We start from the raw sequence: 14,860 nt of genomic DNA on the forward strand, positions 1-14,860 counted from the left end.
AATTGTTTAATTTTATACTTATAGTAACAAGGAGATAAACACAATTTTTCAGAGGTGAAAGCCACTACTTAATAATTATATTTAATAATTTAAAAACTCCAAATAAGTACCAATTAAAGATTTTGTGATTGTGCAATCAGTATTACAAGGAGAGGGAAATGTTTTCAATTCTGTGATTTAAATGCCCTAATCCATACCATGGATTATTTCAGCACAGTTGAAGCACCGCAAGCACTAACACAGAAATGTCCATTATCTCTAACATTAGTTTCAAGTGAATTTCACAATTTATGTCTGGTGTGAGGTACTTTTTACTGTACCTTTTGAATTTTCAGATTGCTAATTTGAGCAAAATGGGTGGCTATTTCCTATAGATTTATTAGAGAAATATGAAATCTATGAAAGTATCTGTGTTCCATGCAATTTTCTATGTATGTCAATGTATATGGTATGGTTTACAGAATGATAACATATAATGTGGTAATCTACAATCAATTTTCCATTAGTAAAAGTTTTTATGGAAGTGATTAGTGAAAGAAAACCCAGCAGCAGAGTAGTACTCATCCATACCTCTACCCCTATCTCATTCCTGTTTCCAGCAATTAAGTTCTGGGAGTTGTTTTTAATTCATTAGCCATGGAAAAACTGAATCAGAAACTGTTTCAAAGCTCCCAAGATCAGTGTGCTTAACAGAAAGTAAAAGTTATAAGGCTTCAGTGAAGCATTTTGGGAGGAGGAATAAGAAGATGGAGTAGGAGAGGTCAGTCATTTTTATATCCCCTTTCAACAGCTTAGTTGTTGTTCTTAAAACAGTTCCTTAATAAGTGGCTGGACTGGTTTCCAGATTGTTTTACTGTTGAAAGAGCTGAATAATGAGCACATTAAACTCCTTGTGTAATATCTTATTAATTAATGTAGGTTACTTTATTTACTTATTAGTTTATTTACAGCCTTCTGTGCAGTGAGGTGGAGGAACAGTGAAGAAATTTGAGTATCTGAATTTCCTTGCCTTGGTCAGTTTAACCATAATGATTCTTACAGGTTTTTACTTTTCTGTTCTCTGACATAATACTTTTGTGCGGCTAAATAAAAAACAAACTATTGTATCATCATAACTAGCACCAATGTAAAATCATTGGTTTACATCTGTCTGATGCTTCTAATTGGAAAATTGGTGGCAGTGTAATTTCAATTTAATATGTGTAATGACCTAAATTATAAACACCGGGTTTTAAATGCCTCTATTACAAAGGTATCTTAGAATCATAGAATCATAGAATAATAGGACTGGAAGGGACCTCGAGAGGTCATCAAGTCCAGCCCCCCACCCTCAAGGCAGGACCAAGCTCCGTCTACACCATCCCTGACAGATGTCTATCTAACCTGTTCTTAAATATCTCCAGAGAGGGAGATTCCACCACCTCCGTTGGCAATTTATTCCAATATCTGACCACCCTGACAGTTAGGAATTTTTTCCTAATGTCCAATCTAAACCTCCCCTGCTTGACAGTTTTATCAAATTGTTGTCAAAAAACAAAATATTGAAAATGAAAGCCCTGGTCCTGCATTTGATTAAGCAGGGATGTAACTCTACTCATTGAATAGAGTATTGAGTAACAGAGTTGGACAATGGGCAAGTCTGATTTATTGTGATTTCTGTTAATTTAACAAATTCACTTTATTGTTATATCACCTATCCCACTCCTTGCTAGGGATGTAAAAAGTTAACTGGTTAAACGGTAAGGGCTGGAGCAGCTCCCTGCGCACTCTAGGTAGTGGGTTGCTCCAGCCCCGAGGAGCCCACTGCAGGCGGGGGCTGCTCTGCCCAGCTGGCAGAAACAGCCCCTGTCCATGGTGGCCTGTCCGCTCTCCCCCAGTTGAAGTTATACACTCTGGCTCCTTGGGAGTGGGTTGGCAGGGGCTGCCAGACCACTCCCAGGAAGGCTTCGCTGTTGGCAGAGCCCGCAGCACATGTAACCGTGTAACTGCTAAAATTTGACTGGAATTCCTAGGTGCTGTTGTACAACTGCTGCCACTGCTGCTCCTGCCACTACTACTACTAATAAATAATACAAAACCCACCAGAGCAACTGAAGAGAAGTTCTCCCCTCTAAAAGCCACTAAGCAGGAGTAGAGCCATTTCATATAGTGGCCTAAGGATGACAGTAAAATCTGCAGTCCTAGAGCCTACCTCCATAGAAGGGAATAGCCAAAGGATCTACAAGTATAACAAACCCTCACCAAAATGGGGCTCCATGTTACCTAGTTGGCATGTATTCCCTGCACAGAACTGATTAAGAAAAATCATGGATATAGTATACATTTCAATAATGGCATGAAGTAGATGCTAGTAATACTGATTGTAATCCTGCTTACACAGTTTATACTACAGTACCTCGTGTATGCCTCCTCTGAGATGGAGCCAAGATTTAGGATCCTCAAGAAAATTTTGTATATACTGATTTATTTGAAGAATATTACGGTTTCCTTTGAAAACTAAACAGGTTAACTACATTTTCAGTCCCCCCAGGCAATGGAGGGCATATTGTTTTACTAGATATAGGCAAACAAAATTAAAGAAAATAAGAATTAACCTCCAACAAAAGTCCAAATCAGACATGTTTTTGAGACTTGGAGAAGTTCTGTTAAATTTTCCCCGTCATTTTTTCTGTAATGGGCCTCATTTCATTTCCAGCTTCTAACTAGATCATACACAGAAGGGCCATAATATTGTGATAGGGAGGGGCTATTCTTAAGATATTTTCAACTTGAGTGGAAGCAGGAAAAACTGGAAATTTCTTGAGATTTCCAGCCTCACTATGCATACTCCAGAAGGGTAGATATATAATCATATTGAATTCTGGATGCTCTTGCAAACCAAAACTCAGAACCATTTAAGTTTTCCCTCATAGAATTGGCATGAAACAAATGGTGTAAGAAATATTAGTATAATTTCTCTTTCTATTAGCTGGGGCTGTAACCAGTGGGCATTCTGTGTATGGATCTTGGTTACCATATTTTTAACTCTGATGCTTTCTCGTGTGGAATTCAGCATGAAATTCAAAACCACAGTAAAAATATTATTTAAAAAAAAAAAAAAAAAAAAAAAACCCTTGTCCCGCACTCTCCTTCTCACTAAAAAGAGACTTTATGGTCCTGCCATGTTTTCTAAACTTTTCAAACAATGTATTGAGAAACAAACAGAAAAAAAAATAGCTTTGGCAAATGTATGTGCAAAGATTGATTGAGTTCCTTCATTCAAAATATACCTAAAAGGGAAGAGTTTTCTAGCCTTTTTCTCTTTTTCTCCTTTTTAGACCGTTGAAAACTGTGTGTGCATTTTAAGGAACCTCTCATACAGGCTCGCTGCAGAAACATCTCAGGGACAGCAGATGGGAACAGATGAACTCGACGGGTTACTGTGTGGTGATGCCAATGGCAAAGATGCAGAGAGTTCAGGATGTTGGGGCAAGAAGAAGAAGAAAAAGAAATCCCAAGATCAGGTAATGGAAGTTGAAATCAGCAAGGAGAGTAAGTGCCTATCAGTGAGATAGGCAGAGTTAATATATTGTGTTTGTGAGCATGTGATAGATTGTTATATGAATGTTACCTGGTATTGTAGTGATGGGCACACTATGAATATCATAGATTAATACAGTAAGCTGCTTGGTAATTAATAGTAAGCCATTTATAAGTGAGACTGAAACTCCTAAACTACAAACATAATTTACACTCACTTTATGGCCCCTTTGCACTGCCTAAGTAAAAGGGCCACATTGCCAGTTACAATCAGGCCCATATGTGTGTGTTTGCTTGGGTGTCATGTAGGCAAGTGTTCTGCACTGAAGAAAAGCTTCTGCTCAGAGACATTGCTTTACACCACCATTTCCAAAAATGACTGCATCACACCTATCAGAAAGCCATTCTTCTAAGGTCTAACTGCATTTGTCTAAACAGAAATGTGGTGTTTTAGATGCTGCTTGTAATTATTAGAACTGGGAGCACTGGCTGTTGGGAATCTGGAAGCACAGGAAACAGGAAGGAGGGGGGAGGAGATGGGCCAGGCCTGAGTGAGAGCTACAGAAGGGAGCAACAGCAGCTTTGTAAAGAGGTTTCACCTTTGGTAAATAAAGACCTGTTGAACTTTGTTACTACCTTGCTTGCATGATACAACAAGAATTTGTGCCATTATCTATAATAGCACTACCAAGCAACTTCAAAAAAATGTATAATTACTTCTGTTTTCACATGGTAGGACTGTGAAAGAGTGGGCAGCAGGAACTCTGCCTCGGGCTTCCTGGAGTCAGCCGCTGATCAGTATCAGCAGCGTCTGACTTGGGGATGCCTGGGGCAGAGCAGCTGGGGTGCTGCTGGGTTGGTCCAGTAGCGCTGAGGAGCGGTGCTGCAGGACCAACCCAGCAGCACCCCAGCTGTTCTGCCCCAGGCATTCCCAAGAGCAGCTGGGGTGCTGCCAGATTGGTCTCGCCGCGCCAAGGGTCGGCGCTACTGGACCAACCCGGCAGCACTCCAGCTGCTCTGCCCCAGGTATCTCCGATTCAGCCACTGCTGGTCAGTTTCAGCGGCAGCTGAATCAGGGACGCCTGGGGCAGAGCTGGACTATCGGAAGGGGGGGCTATGAATGGGTCTGGGGTGGCATCCCCACCCCCACCCCAGAACCCTCATAGCCCCCCCTTCTGATAGTCCGGCATATCTGATAATCCGGCACCCCCTGAGTCCCAAAGGTGCTGGATTATTGGAAGTTTACTGTACTATGAAGGTCTTTGTAATGTTAATGTTGCTCAGTGTTAGTATTGTGCATATATAGTAAGTTGGTTAGTGGAATGTAATCTTTTAAAATTATAGATGATGCAGAAGGGAACTTTTTCCACCTCTCTTTAGAGTTTTTCCCCAATTCAACCATTTATTTGTGTTTCAAAAGGAATCTTGTAGAGCGGTACATAATTGAGTATGTTTGAGGTTATAAAAATAAATTATCTAGAAATACAGAAAATATGCCTGAAAATGTAAAGGTAAATTATATTAATCAGAAATAACACAGTGAAATAACACAGTCCAAGTTTTTGTTGATCGATGAGTCAAGAATGGAGTACAATTCAAGTCCTGAAAAACATACTTAAAGCAAAGTTAAACTGTTGCTAAGGTTCTAATTTCACCCATTCAGATGCAATTAAATATTATGAAGCAAAATGCAGGACAATGTAGCAGCTTTTATTTATCATTGACTTTTGTAGAGACTTTTATATGCTATGGTATATTGGAAAAGTAGAAAATGACAAAGGAAAAATAGTTGCATTATGTGATATACATTTTATAGATAGCTCAGATTCAGCCTAGAATAAATTCAGCATTCTTGTTCCTAATCTTTGACAGGATTGATATATTAGGTGAAGTCTTACTGTACTTGCACTTCTTGTGTTCCTGAACACACTAATTAAGGATAAAATGAAAAGCCTTAATTCTGAAGTTTCTGGCATTTGAAGATTTACACAAACCCCTTATCATTTTAACAAGGGTTTAGGTATTTAATTTCTTTTAATTTTCCTTTTTTTTAAAGCAGACAAACTCTAAATCCTTGTCAGACCCTGTGTCACAGTGCCAGTGCTAGCTCCCTGATCACTAAGGTTGCTGCAGCACAGAGAAGGCTGTAGGCTTAATTGGAATCAATCATCCTGCTACTGGTGGGGGTTACCGACACTGGTTGGCAATTATTGAGCTACAGAGGGAATTGATTTAGCAATGGGGAAGATATATAATTGGGAGGAACAGAAAGTAAAGAAGTTTCAAAGGGGTAGCTGTGTTAGTCTGTAACAGAAATTATTTTAAAAAACAATGAATAGTCCTGCAGGACTTCATCTGAAGAAGTGGGCTGTGCCCACGACAGCTCATGATACCATCTACATGTTTTGTTAGTCTCTAAGGTGCTGCAGGACTATTTGCTGTTTTTTAACATATTTTCAGGAAGTAAAGAGGGAGCTCTGAGGGTGAGCTGAGCGGAATAGCAAAGATGTGAGAAGGGCCTCCTTCTATATACCTCTGTTACGTCCTCTCTGTTTAAAAATAGAGGATTAAAAGTGTGGCTGAGGGGCACAGAACAGGCTACGGGTTAGGTGTTGCTGCTCGCTAGGTAACTTAATAGGTGCCCTATGACATGTGGGTCTTGTCTGGGATTTAACCTGCTCACTCGAGAGAAGGTGGCTTGAGAGGTGACCAACATAAGGGCTGGGGGCAGTGAACATAATGGAGCTGATGCTACACTGGTAGTGGAACAAAGAGTTATAGAGAAGACCTAGCCAGCAGAGAGACAAATGCTTCCAGACTAGCAGATAGAGCAGGAGTGAGCATTGTAGGACTTGATCCAAAAACATTCCCAGTTACAACAGCAGCTCCTACACTAGAAGTTGAGTTCCTATAAGGGAACTGGAAATTGGGCAGTGGGCCTGTGTTTATGATAGGGTGATCCTGGTATCTTTTTGTTAACTCTGAGAAGGTGGCTATCCAAGCTGGATAGGACAAGGCTACTTGGGCACCACAGTTAGCCTCTTACCTGGGTGGTCAGGCTCAGCTGTGTTATAAATACCAAACTGAATACTACAACACGCTGAAGGCTTCAGTTCTAGACAGGATGGGCTTATCAGCAGAGAAATAGCATCAGAAATTTAGACTTCCAAATGGGACAATAGGATACAGCCCCAGACTTCTGTGCAAAAAGGATCTGAGTGGGCCAATCAGTGATTGAAGCCAGATGGATAGGACACAGAGGCCATAATCAACTCAGTTTTTCTTGAATCGTTCGCACAGATCCTCCCCAAGCCTGGGGAGGCGCCATCCGTCAGAATTGCTAGGGGACGCTGTAAAATTAACAGAAGAGTATGTGGAAGCAGACCTTTCACAAAAAGAGGTCCATCCCTCTATATCAGGGTTACTCAACATGCAGCCCATTTGTTTGAGGCCTGTGGTGTAGTTTGGGTTTACACAGGGCTCAGCATGCAGTTCGTGAGTGGGATCCTTTGAGCATGGCCTCCATTGGGAACGTGCTCCACAACCGCGAGGTGTCTCCTAGGCAGGGTGAGCATTAAAAGACGCAAGCAGACAGGCTGCCTGGATCAGACGGGTACAGGGTGTTGGTGTTTCTAATTCCCATGGTGGAGGTGCCGGGAGTGCCGGGGCATTGTGGAAAGTGCTGGCTGCTTAGCCTTGTAGGCAGAGCCTGAGAGGTGCTGACTGGCTTACACTGGCCATGTTTGGGTCCAGCATCACAGCTTAAGCCTTAATCTTTGTATTCATGCCTGTCAGTGTGAAAGAAGCTATTTGCATATATATTTGCCTGTATATATAAGTTGCAGCCCTCAGCATGTGCTGTGAGTATCATTGTGGCTCCTGGGGCTTCCAAAATTGAGTAGCCCTGCTCTATATGAAGGGAGAGAGAGAAGAAACCTGAGGAATCCCATTCATCGAAACCTAGGAAGGAAGCACAAGAGGCACAGAAGAGTGCCCCACCACTAACTCTGTGGTTTGTTACCAGTGTGGTGGCAAAAGATATATAAAGAAAAACTGCCCATCCATGGACTATGGGTTTGGACAGTACTGTGGCTCCACCGATGCAAAAGGCAGGCCTGGGTTAAAGATAATTCCTGTCAAAGTAGGCTAGAGAACCACAAAGGGAATGATGGATTTGACAGCCACTTGTTGCCTCATAAAGAGCACCTTGGTTAGACTGCAGGGGCAATAGAAGATGGTGATGATAACACTCCATTGTGTCCACTGGGAAAAGAACACTTACCTGTTGCAGTTGACCAACTGGAAATGGAAGGAAGTCTTAAGTGTTAGAGAGTGGATGTGGTAAAGTTGTTGATGATAGGAACTGACTAGACTCTGATTTCTCTTATGTAAAAGAGCAGAGGATACAGAAAGAGACCTCAATGATGAGGTCTGCTGAAAGAAATCTTGATGGTAGGTTTTCCAGGTAACTCTCCAGGGGAACATTGTTTTAAAGTATATAACCCGCGGGTTATGCAAAATTTTACACACACACACACACACACACCCCGCGGGCAATAGTCGTCCGCGTTTTATACAAGAGTTTTTTTACTGAAATTATAGGAAGACAAGACTAACTCTTACTTGATAAAAGCAGCATGGGAATACCCTTAGACCTTCTTCCATCTCTTGCATCTGTCTGAATGTGGCTGGCTCTCCCTGAGACGGGTGATGCTCTATTTAAGGACACAGCTCCTTTGCTCCAGCTCCTAGCTCTGGTTGCCTGGGGCAGACAGTTCACCCCCGGGGGAGTGCACAGCATGGGTGGAAGGCAGCTCTCCCAGCAGTGGGCACCTTCCCTTCCTTTGCAGCCTCCCACGACACAGCCAGTCTGCCCTGCCGGGCTACGGCTGTCTACCCTGCACTTTGGCAGTTGTGCAATGATGTATCTGGAGCTCAAATGCTTCTGCATGACAGGCTCAGTCCCTGATGCCTGAGTTAATTACCCTCGTTATCGTTCATTTACAGTACCTGTGGTTCATCTCCCACGGGCTATACATGTGTGTGGGTTATCTAAGACTTTTTTTAAACAATCAGGAAAAACCATGGGCTATGCACGGGTGTGTGTAATACACGTGCGTGGGTTATATATGCTAATTTACGGTACCCTAAACATATCACAAGTGCCGAGAGAATTGACACATTGGAGATCTTAGAGTGGGGAAGTACTTGAAAAGGGGACAACAGGTTGAGGAATGATTGATCAGAAATATGTAATGGACAAAGAGGACAGAGGTTGCTCTGACTCACCAGAGGAGCAAGCTATGGGTCGTGCCTTGGAAGAAAGGCCTAATGAGGAAAGAAGTGTCCTTATAATGAGGCATTGGCAGGTGAACTCTACTCAAATAGTTTCAATCCTAGAGCAAGATAAGTCAAGGGAAGAGAGTTGTTCTGATACTGAGGCTCTGAAAGGACAACTTACTCTAGTAGATTCAAACCAGTATCAAAAGAAGCTAGATCAGAGGTCCATGGACAGTGATTACTGTGATGAGATATGGGCTGAGATGGAACTGTGGGAGAAACTTCCCTCCTCTAAGTGTAGTTTTGTGGGTGGAAGGCACTCACTGGTGGCCAGTGGAAGGCCAGTCTGAAGGGGGCCAGGAAGCCCTAGTAGAACTCAAAACTGGTAAAGAGGATAGGACTTGGATGCTGAGGAAGACAGGGATGGTCTCAGTTGAAACAAGGGTGAAAATATGTAACAAGATGTTAGCTGCAGCACCTGGTCACTGGGGGTGCATCTAATCTGCAGGGCTTAACTTGAAATAAGCTACGCAAATTGAGCTACATCAATTGTGTATCTTATTCAAAATAGCTTATTTTGAAATTGGGAACATCTACACAGCACTTATTTTGAAATAGAGCACTCTTTCTCTGACTTCCCTTATTCCTCGTACAATGAGGGTTACCGGAGTCGGAGTAAGAAGTCCTCCAAATTGACAGAATGTTGACATTATTTCAAAATAACTGCCTGCTGTGTAGACGCGGAGTAAGTTATTTTGGAATAGCACTAGTTATTTTGAAATAGTGTTGCAGTGTAGACGTACCCTGGGATTGCTGCAGCACAGAGAAGGCAGCAAGCTTAACTGGAATCATCAGCTGTTGCTGGTGAGGATTAATGACAGTTGGTGAAAATAGTTGGATTCATGAAGCAAATAGCTAGTTAACAGAGAGGATATATAATTGGGAGTAATGAGCAGTAAAGAGCGTGCTCAGAGAGTGAGCTTCATGAAGCAGAGAAGCTGTGTGGATCTTCTTCAGGGTACTTTCCTTTGTCCTGTCCTGCTTAGAAACTGAGTATTTGAAGGTGCTTGTGGTGGAAACAGATCCTTTGTGTTTGTGCCTGAGACACTTGAAAAATAGAGTAGGCAGTGCTTCTCACTGGGTAGCTGAAGATGCACCCTGTAACAGGCTCTAACTGAAGTTTTTATTAGAACACTGCATATATAGAGGATCTCAGCAGAAACTCAAAAGACACAAAGTTCTTTAAGAATACTTCAGAACACATTAAAAATGCTTTGAGCCCCAAAGAAGTTCAGTGTATGACTTCAGTTGACCCATGCCTTGTGAACCATTCACATAATAGCCCATAGTAGCACCTGAAGAAATATTATAGTCTACATTGATTACTATTTGGGATAACCTCCCAAATGTTACTGGCAGATTATATATGTCAGAAGAGATGAGCTGGGAATTTGAAAAGCATCTAAATCATTAAGAACACAAACCTCAATGGAAATCTACAGGATTTGTTTTCCTAAATTACTTTGGCAGTTTTGAAAATACCACACAAAGTGGTATTCACTATCCTTTTTGCACATACATTCATTAGAAAACATGTCAATTTTCAGTAGGACTTTTATTCTACACATGTCATAAGTATGCGTTACACCTATGCACTTCCTGAACTAATGAGACCACAGATATGTATAACCCCATCAACCTCCATGTAGTTATGGCCACTTACATCATCAGGAAATGTGGTACGTGTTTTATAAAATTGCATTTTTAATCCGTGTCATTATTAAGATATGAAGGAAAAACTTTGAATTGCAACTTCATGTTTTGATTTTGTTTCATGACACATCATAATCCACAAAGGCCCATAGTCTGAATAGTTTTCAAGACAAACTAGATTATATCAAGGTTATATTGTAAATCAAATCAAAGAACTGACTGCAAAGCTAGGGATAAGTTACATTTATATTGAATTAGAATGTAATGTTCAACTGCTAAATTGGGAGTTTGTGGCTATTCACACAGATCTCCAAAGGTCTGTTAATTTTTTCTGTATTTATAGTTTATCATACTGTTCATCCAGAAGAATCTCAAATACATTACAGATAGAAACAGATCCTCACGTGTCGTAAATTGATGTAACTCCATTTATTTTAATGCATTTCAAAAGCTGCTGATTTAGAATGTGGAGATTTTGGCCCACTATATAAATATAAATTGAAGTGTTCATGTCATCCACGGTTGACATGTTGACTCCATTTTGTACCAGCAACAGTATGCAGATGGGTCTGGAAAAATAGACCCATCTGGATTAGACTGTGATTGGGAGAGAAGATCTAATACTTATTCTTGTGAAAATATGAAGCAGCCTGGACCTCAGTTTTATATTGTGTAATTATTTTCGTTTATCATAGTTCCACACTGGTCATGGTACCATGCTGGGATATTGGTCAAATCACAAGAACTGCTTTATGTTGTTTTTTACACAGTGTCCTGTGCATTTTTTTTCTATCCTGGAGAAGAGTGCTTTGTAAATCTTATGAATCTAGAATTCTTCGACACTTGGGCAATGCTTTAGAGCAAGGGTCGGGAACCTAAGGCCTGGGGGCCAGATGCGGCCCCAGCTTACCTGGATCCAGCACTCAAGGTTCAGGGCTCCCTTCTGGCACTGGGGAGGTAGTGCTGGCACTCCAGCCCCCTATGCCATTCCCCCCCAGAGCTAGAACACACAAAATCTACTAGCTTGGACCTCCCTAGTGTACAAGGAGACTGTGGGAAGTGTCTTTCTCCTTCTCAATCAGGGCCACATCAGTGAGGTTTTTTTTTTCTTTTCACTTGTGTACAGCCCAGATTAATTTTTCTGTGGGTCAGTGGCCCCTGACCCAAAAATGGTTTCCCTTCCCCATGGTTTAGAGTATCCCATGGGTAAACTAATGATTTCTTCACGTGAACTGATGAATGTTTTATTTAGTGTGTCTTTGATATTTACCTTCACCCTCCTAACCCTTTAGTGAAGTTAAATATGGTGACAGATATGTCTGTGAATAGATAATATCAGAGCACAATAATAATGTTTGGGCATGTGTGTTACAGTGTAGATAATTTGTAAACCTGTTTATTTATGTTGCTATCTTTGCTTATTCCATCTATTAAGGGTCTCAAACTCTCAGCCTGTGGGCCATCCCCAGCAAGAGCAAATGCATAATCAGGTTTGGGAGTCTCTGTGGGGGTGGGGAGAGATGGGAGCTTCCCATTACCATTCCCTAAGCCCCGCCCTTTCCTGCACTGCGGCAGCAGTGATCGGGCCCCACTGGTCTCCCCGCAGCTTCAGGAACTGCAAGGAAGCAGTGCACAGCAAGTGAACCTGCTGAGTGCACTCCGCTTCCTTGAGGCTCTCACCACTGCGGGGAGTGCAGGGCAGCCCGGCTATTGCTGCCACCCCACACCAGGCCCTCTCTGTAAACCCTGAAGTTGTAGCCTTGGGTGATGGAGTCCCATAGCAGGGAGAGAGTGGGGCGATGGTGGAAAGGGGCAGGGCTTTGGAAACGATAACGGATATACCCCCACCTTGGCCCACCATGACTCCCAGACCAGATTGTGCAATTGCTCCAGCTGGGGTTGGTCCGTGGGCCAGGAGTTTGAGAGCTCTACCTTAGATGTTCCCTCTAAATCCCTCTCTCTCTCTCTCTCTCTCTTTTTTTTTTTTTTTTTTAAGGAGCACAGAATTAATCTAACACTTTTGGCTGGATACTTTAATGCCTATCTCATTCTGCTTGCCCTCATATATATAACTTTTCTATTTCTATGATCATTCATTATCAGCACACAGCAGGGCGAAGGCCACTGCAGAACTGCTCTTGTCCATCAAACTGAAGGGTTTAATATCCTTTTTATAACAATAAAATCATACTCACTAGACTTCTATGCAGTGTAAGAACAGATTATATTTGCTTTAGCACTTAGATAGTTAGGTGATAGGCACCCCGAAAAACCTTAGATTGATTGACATTTAATATTTGTAATGCTATGTCACAATTTTTTCTGATTTTTAACCTTGGCAACACTTCCTACCCTGGCTTTAAATCCTTGTTCTCGGAATCTCACGTGCAGTGCCCATGCTTCTGGTAAAGCAAAGCTAGGGAGGACAGAGTGAGCACCATGAAGTACCCATTAATACCATTCCACAGTCCCCGTGACTGCTGTTGATTGCACCAAACATGTCTTAGCATGTTAGTGGATTACAGCAGATCGGCCTTACCATGAGGAGAACTGAGGCAGCTGCCTCAGGTGCCAGACTGCAGGGGAGGAGGAGGGCGCCACTAGGAAATTTGTAGAAAATTGTGTCTGCTGCTGGTGCAGCGAGGAGACATGGGGGTGTCATTTGAGCTCCTCACCTCAGATGCCAAAATGTTGTGGGCTGGCCCTGCAGAAGATGGGATAGAGAACTAGTAGCAAGAGTGTTAATCAGACTTCCCCCACCCTCTTATACAGATCACGTGAGCTGCTTTGAAAAGTGAGCAACTCAGACTACTACAGCACTGTATAAAACCTACCTTTCCCCTGTTGACAATGCTAAAACTATCCTGAGCTCAAAGTACATTTTTATAGTGATTATTAATCCCAGTTACTATACCAAAAAGTAAAGGTAACAGCTCAGGTATGTCCTCCTCTGCAGTCTTGTAATGAAACACGTATAAGCAAATGCTTTTATTTCCACACAACAAGCTCTGTTACTTTCCTTCAAGGCTTGACTATCCTAAAAAACGCTACAGAGACACAGTTTCACTGCTATAGTGCTTCAGTGTAGATTCAAACATTCCCTGTAATTTTTCCATCAATGTGTGAAATAAATTTGTATGTGCACCAAGACATATGTGAGTGTGCACCACCATTAGAAACAAATACCTAGCTATGGGTGCTCTGCGAATCAACTAGGCATCATCTGAATTTATCATGAGCATCTGCACAAGTGCACAGTTTACAGGGAACACTGGTGTAGACACGACCTATGCCAATGGGAAGGGTTCTCCCATCAGCATAGGTAACCCACTTCTCTGAGAGGAGGCAGCTAGGTTGATGGAAAAAGTCTTCTGTTGACCTACTGCTGTCTGCACGAGGACTTAGGTCATCTTAGCAATGCTATTCTCAGATACAAGTTTTTAACACCAGACCTAATTTTCTTTAGTAAACCAGGACTCACTTATTTGTGTTTCCAGAGGAAATGTATTTCCATTCTTTTCAGAGATATAGCTCCAAAAGACTCCCTGCTTCATTGCATGTCAGAATCTCCAATAAACATATTTCCTTGCACAGAGATTTCATTGGACATTTGGATGTTTCCTCTCTATTCACAGTATTCATCAGTCACTTTCTCTTCAATATTCTCTAAAAGATTTTCATTATTCTATGACTTGCCCATAAGAAAGCAATCTTTAATAACTGGCTCATCTTTTAGACTCCTGGATGTGCCCAGACTATTATCCTATCTCATGCAAATTCTCCACAGTGCTGCAGCAGAATTCTTTAATTTGTTTCCTTTAACCTTCACCCTGCATACACAATAGCTCCAATTTTTATATAACTCGTTTACGATAATCTGATCCTTTTCTGCATGGTTTGGTTCTTTTTAAACTATGCCTTTTTCATCTGTTTTCAATTGCAATAATTCACCCTCCAACTACTGCACTGCTCTGTCCTTTATAATACAGTGTGTACTTCCCAGGTGTTCCTGATCTGAACTCCGTCACCTCTCTGGATGTACCAATACAACTGTGAATAGCCAAATGATTTCATAATATGGTTGTGTAGATCCTCCTAGCTATTGAGATACTCAGGCAAGTTTACTCAGAAAAGCTGGGGGAGGGAGCAAAAGGGAAGGAGGACAAACTCCCTTATAAATTTGGGGCTATGGGATAGCCAGATGTGGGGCTCCCTCAATCTCTCTTGCTAAAACTGTTGCATTCAGGATAAATAATTAAAGATTCATTGAAGCATTCACTGAATCCTGGGTCTCCCGCAGCCCAGGTTCATTAGCCTATAACCCCCAGTCTACAAATTTATTCTCATA

The 14,860-nt window shown here is 41.8% G+C and overlaps 1 protein-coding gene across 8 annotated transcripts in view; it reads left to right on the top strand.

The window, feature by feature from the left end:
- Positions 1-14,860, top strand: part of CTNND2 (catenin delta 2) — a 1,073,049-nt gene that overhangs the window by 904,515 nt on the left and 153,674 nt on the right. For all 8 annotated transcript variants that reach the window (XM_006120137.4, XM_006120139.4, XM_075921468.1 and 5 more), the window contains one exon: positions 3,318-3,503. In XM_006120137.4, coding sequence (XP_006120199.1) covers positions 3,318-3,503 — 186 coding nt within the window. The remainder of the gene's footprint in view (positions 1-3,317; positions 3,504-14,860) is intronic.

The sequence above is a fragment of the Pelodiscus sinensis genome, chromosome 2, assembly GCF_049634645.1.
Source record: "Pelodiscus sinensis isolate JC-2024 chromosome 2, ASM4963464v1, whole genome shotgun sequence".
In the NCBI taxonomy this organism is placed as follows: Eukaryota; Metazoa; Chordata; order Testudines; family Trionychidae; genus Pelodiscus; species Pelodiscus sinensis.